We start from the raw sequence: 2,577 nt of genomic DNA, 5'->3' as shown, positions 1-2,577 counted from the left end.
AATCCATAATTTACACAGATTTTGACAACAACAAATATTTAACACAGAAGTAATAGAAGAACCGAGATTGAAATAAAATAAAACTTCAAAGACTATCCGTGAGATGTTTTAAAAGTAAAAATTGAATTGAGGGGTAAAACTTCAAGGGCATTTGTGAAATTAACCCAAAAAGAATCAAGAACATGCAAAAGTATCCAAGGCGTTGGAGACATGGTAAAGTTTTGGATGGACGTAAGATCATACATGCACTAAATTCAAATAATTACAATTAAATACTATACCAGTTCGAAGCTCTGATAGAAAAATACACATACATATAAAATCGAAACAGGTTAAAGCTTCAAAAGCTTTTTTATTTTGGTCCAGAAACTCATCATCTAAGAACAAAAACAACACCCAGAGACTCCTAGGACAGTTCAACTTCCACAAAATAGTTCGAGTATCCTGCAAATTTGTCCAACCATCACCATCCTGACTACCAGACAACGGCCAAAAAAAAAAAAAAAATCCCACCCTTGAAGTAACATAATAAGCCATACAAGAATATTTGGTAGCAACAGCCACTTCTTATTCTGCTCTGGACTGGCCAGCTCGAGAAGACAATATAATGCCGACAATAAGGCCGTACAAGGCCAGAGCTTCAGCAAAGATGAGAATGAGGATCATACCAACAAAAAGTTTTGGCTGCTGTGCATTAGCTCTGCAAGATAAACCCATTTTAGTTAGATGTGTTACAAACTAATCAAATCTGAGACCAAATAAGACTAAGAATCTTAATCTTCTACTCTTTTGTGAAAGCAAAGAACCAAACAGCTTACTGAACTAGAAACAAACACCTGATCAAGATAGTTATCCATATTCTGAAGAATTTTCTTTCACAATGCTAAAATAAGAAAAAAGTGTAACTGTTTTCCTCGAAAAATCAGGAGTAATATTATCAATTTTTAGTTTTAACTACAATGCACACTTGATAGAACCATAAAATCCCAATGCTTAAATTTATCTTTATTTTTCTACACACTGACATTACCAAATTGTCTCCCATTCATTGAAAATAGCTCTCCTTCAAAGCTGACTACGAACCTACAATCTAGATTATTCTAACTCTGAATGATGAAATTCATGCTTACAGTTTCCTCCTCTTTACACAGTTTGACAGACTTGAAAGATTTGGGATTGACTAATTGTATGACCTTTAATAAAGGATTCAAGTTACAACTAATCTGAAAGTTTATCATCCTCTTATCTATCTTGTAAAGTAATATTGCTTCTATTTTGGAAATTCGCCCTTGTAGAGTTTTGTTTATTTTGTGTCAATAATCATTCAAGGTCTTATAAAAAATAATAATAATAATCAAGCAAGGAGATATTTCAAAAGCTATACTAACAGGTGTCAACAAAAAAATGATATAAGATTTCTGTCTCTAATCCGTAGATTCAAAAATAAATGCAACTATATAACTAGATAATCAAACAAACAGTGGATTCATTAACCTCTACTTTATCGCCAAATTAGAGAATGCTTTGATAATCATGACTAGTCCATGGATAGGATAGAATCATACCTAACACCAGCGTCACCAACAATACCAATTGCCATTCCAGCAGAAAGCCCGGCAAGACCACAAGCAAGACCGGACGAAAGATGCGCATAACCATCGAAAAGGTAGTATGACTTGGCCTTTGGGTTAATCCCGGTACTGATAATAACGGCAATAATAAGTCCATAAATACCCAAAACTCCAGCCATAACAACTGGAACAATGGATTTCATCACCAGCTCTGGCCTCATCACACCCATAGAAGCCACACCTACACCACTCTTTGCCGTACCGTACGCAGCTCCCATACCTATGCAGCCAAGATTCACACCAAAAACAGTAAGCTTCAATCGAATTTCAGAGATCTGAATCTAAACAAAAAAAAAAAAAAAAGATTTTAAAAATCCAAACTCCTGGATCAAACCAAATAGCTAAAAAGAAAAAAATTGCTATCTCCCAAGTCTATTAGATCTAGTAGCCTAAAATGAGTGACAACACACACACACACACATATAAGATCTAAGCTAGAAAACACTAAATCCTTGTCGTTTTCAAAACCACAAACTTAATTTGCATTAAATAAAATACAATCTCTTCTCTACTGGTTCCAAATTATGGAATAATATCAGGTTCTGAACTCAAATCAGATCACGAATCACAACAATAAACCTTCAATTAGCTTCGACCAATTGCAGAACAATAACAATAGATCATCCAAAACAATTATCGGAAACAATGAAACATAAACATAAAAATATTCTAGTTCCTTTATTTTCCTGGAAAGCAAACAGATCCAAATTCCAAAACTGTAGGTAAGGATAGAAAATTTGAGGGATTAGGGTTAGGGCATAGTTACAGGAGAAAACAAGAGCGGCAGCGGCACCGAGGAAGCCGAAGAACGGTGCCGTTTCATCGCCGGAGAAGGTGGACGACATTTTTGGAGGTAGATCTGAGACGACGTCGTGTGGATCTCAAAGGGCTTCGGTTCTTCACGGAGAGCTTCGCAGCCTCGTTCTCTCTCTCTCTCTCTCTCTCT

General features: G+C 35.7%; 1 protein-coding gene across 1 annotated transcript; it reads right to left on the bottom strand.

Annotated features, from left to right (window-relative positions):
* Window positions 1-219: 219 nt before the first annotated feature.
* Window positions 220-2,571, bottom strand: LOC21384018 (V-type proton ATPase 16 kDa proteolipid subunit). The gene is made up of 3 exons (XM_010110821.2): window positions 2,398-2,571; window positions 1,566-1,851; window positions 220-700 (listed from the first exon to the last, which is right to left on the bottom strand). Exons 1-3 carry the CDS (start codon window positions 2,474-2,476, stop codon window positions 568-570), a joined length of 498 nt encoding a protein of 165 aa, XP_010109123.1. The 5' UTR covers window positions 2,477-2,571; the 3' UTR covers window positions 220-567.
* Window positions 2,572-2,577: the final 6 nt, after the last annotated feature.

Source organism: Morus notabilis, unplaced genomic scaffold (assembly GCF_000414095.1).
Source record: "Morus notabilis unplaced genomic scaffold, ASM41409v2 Scaffold6144, whole genome shotgun sequence".
Lineage (NCBI taxonomy): Eukaryota > Viridiplantae > Streptophyta > Magnoliopsida > Rosales > Moraceae > Morus > Morus notabilis.
The sequence above is the reverse complement of the archived record's forward strand: the minus strand, read 5'-3'. Positions and strand labels throughout refer to the sequence as shown.

What these genes read in the sequence shown, in the direction of transcription:
- LOC21384018 (XM_010110821.2), bottom strand. Translation starts at nt 2,476, where the DNA reads ATGTCGTCCACCTTCTCCGGCGATGAAACGGCACCGTTCTTCGGCTTC. An exon ending in TGCCGCTCTTGTTTTCTCCT is followed by an intron (nt 1,852 to 2,397) that starts GTAACTATGCCC and finishes TTGGCTGCATAG; the next exon opens with GTATGGGAGCTGCGTACGGT. An exon ending in GTTGGTGACGCTGGTGTTAG is followed by an intron (nt 701 to 1,565) that starts GTATGATTCTAT and finishes TTTATCTTGCAG; the next exon opens with AGCTAATGCACAGCAGCCAA.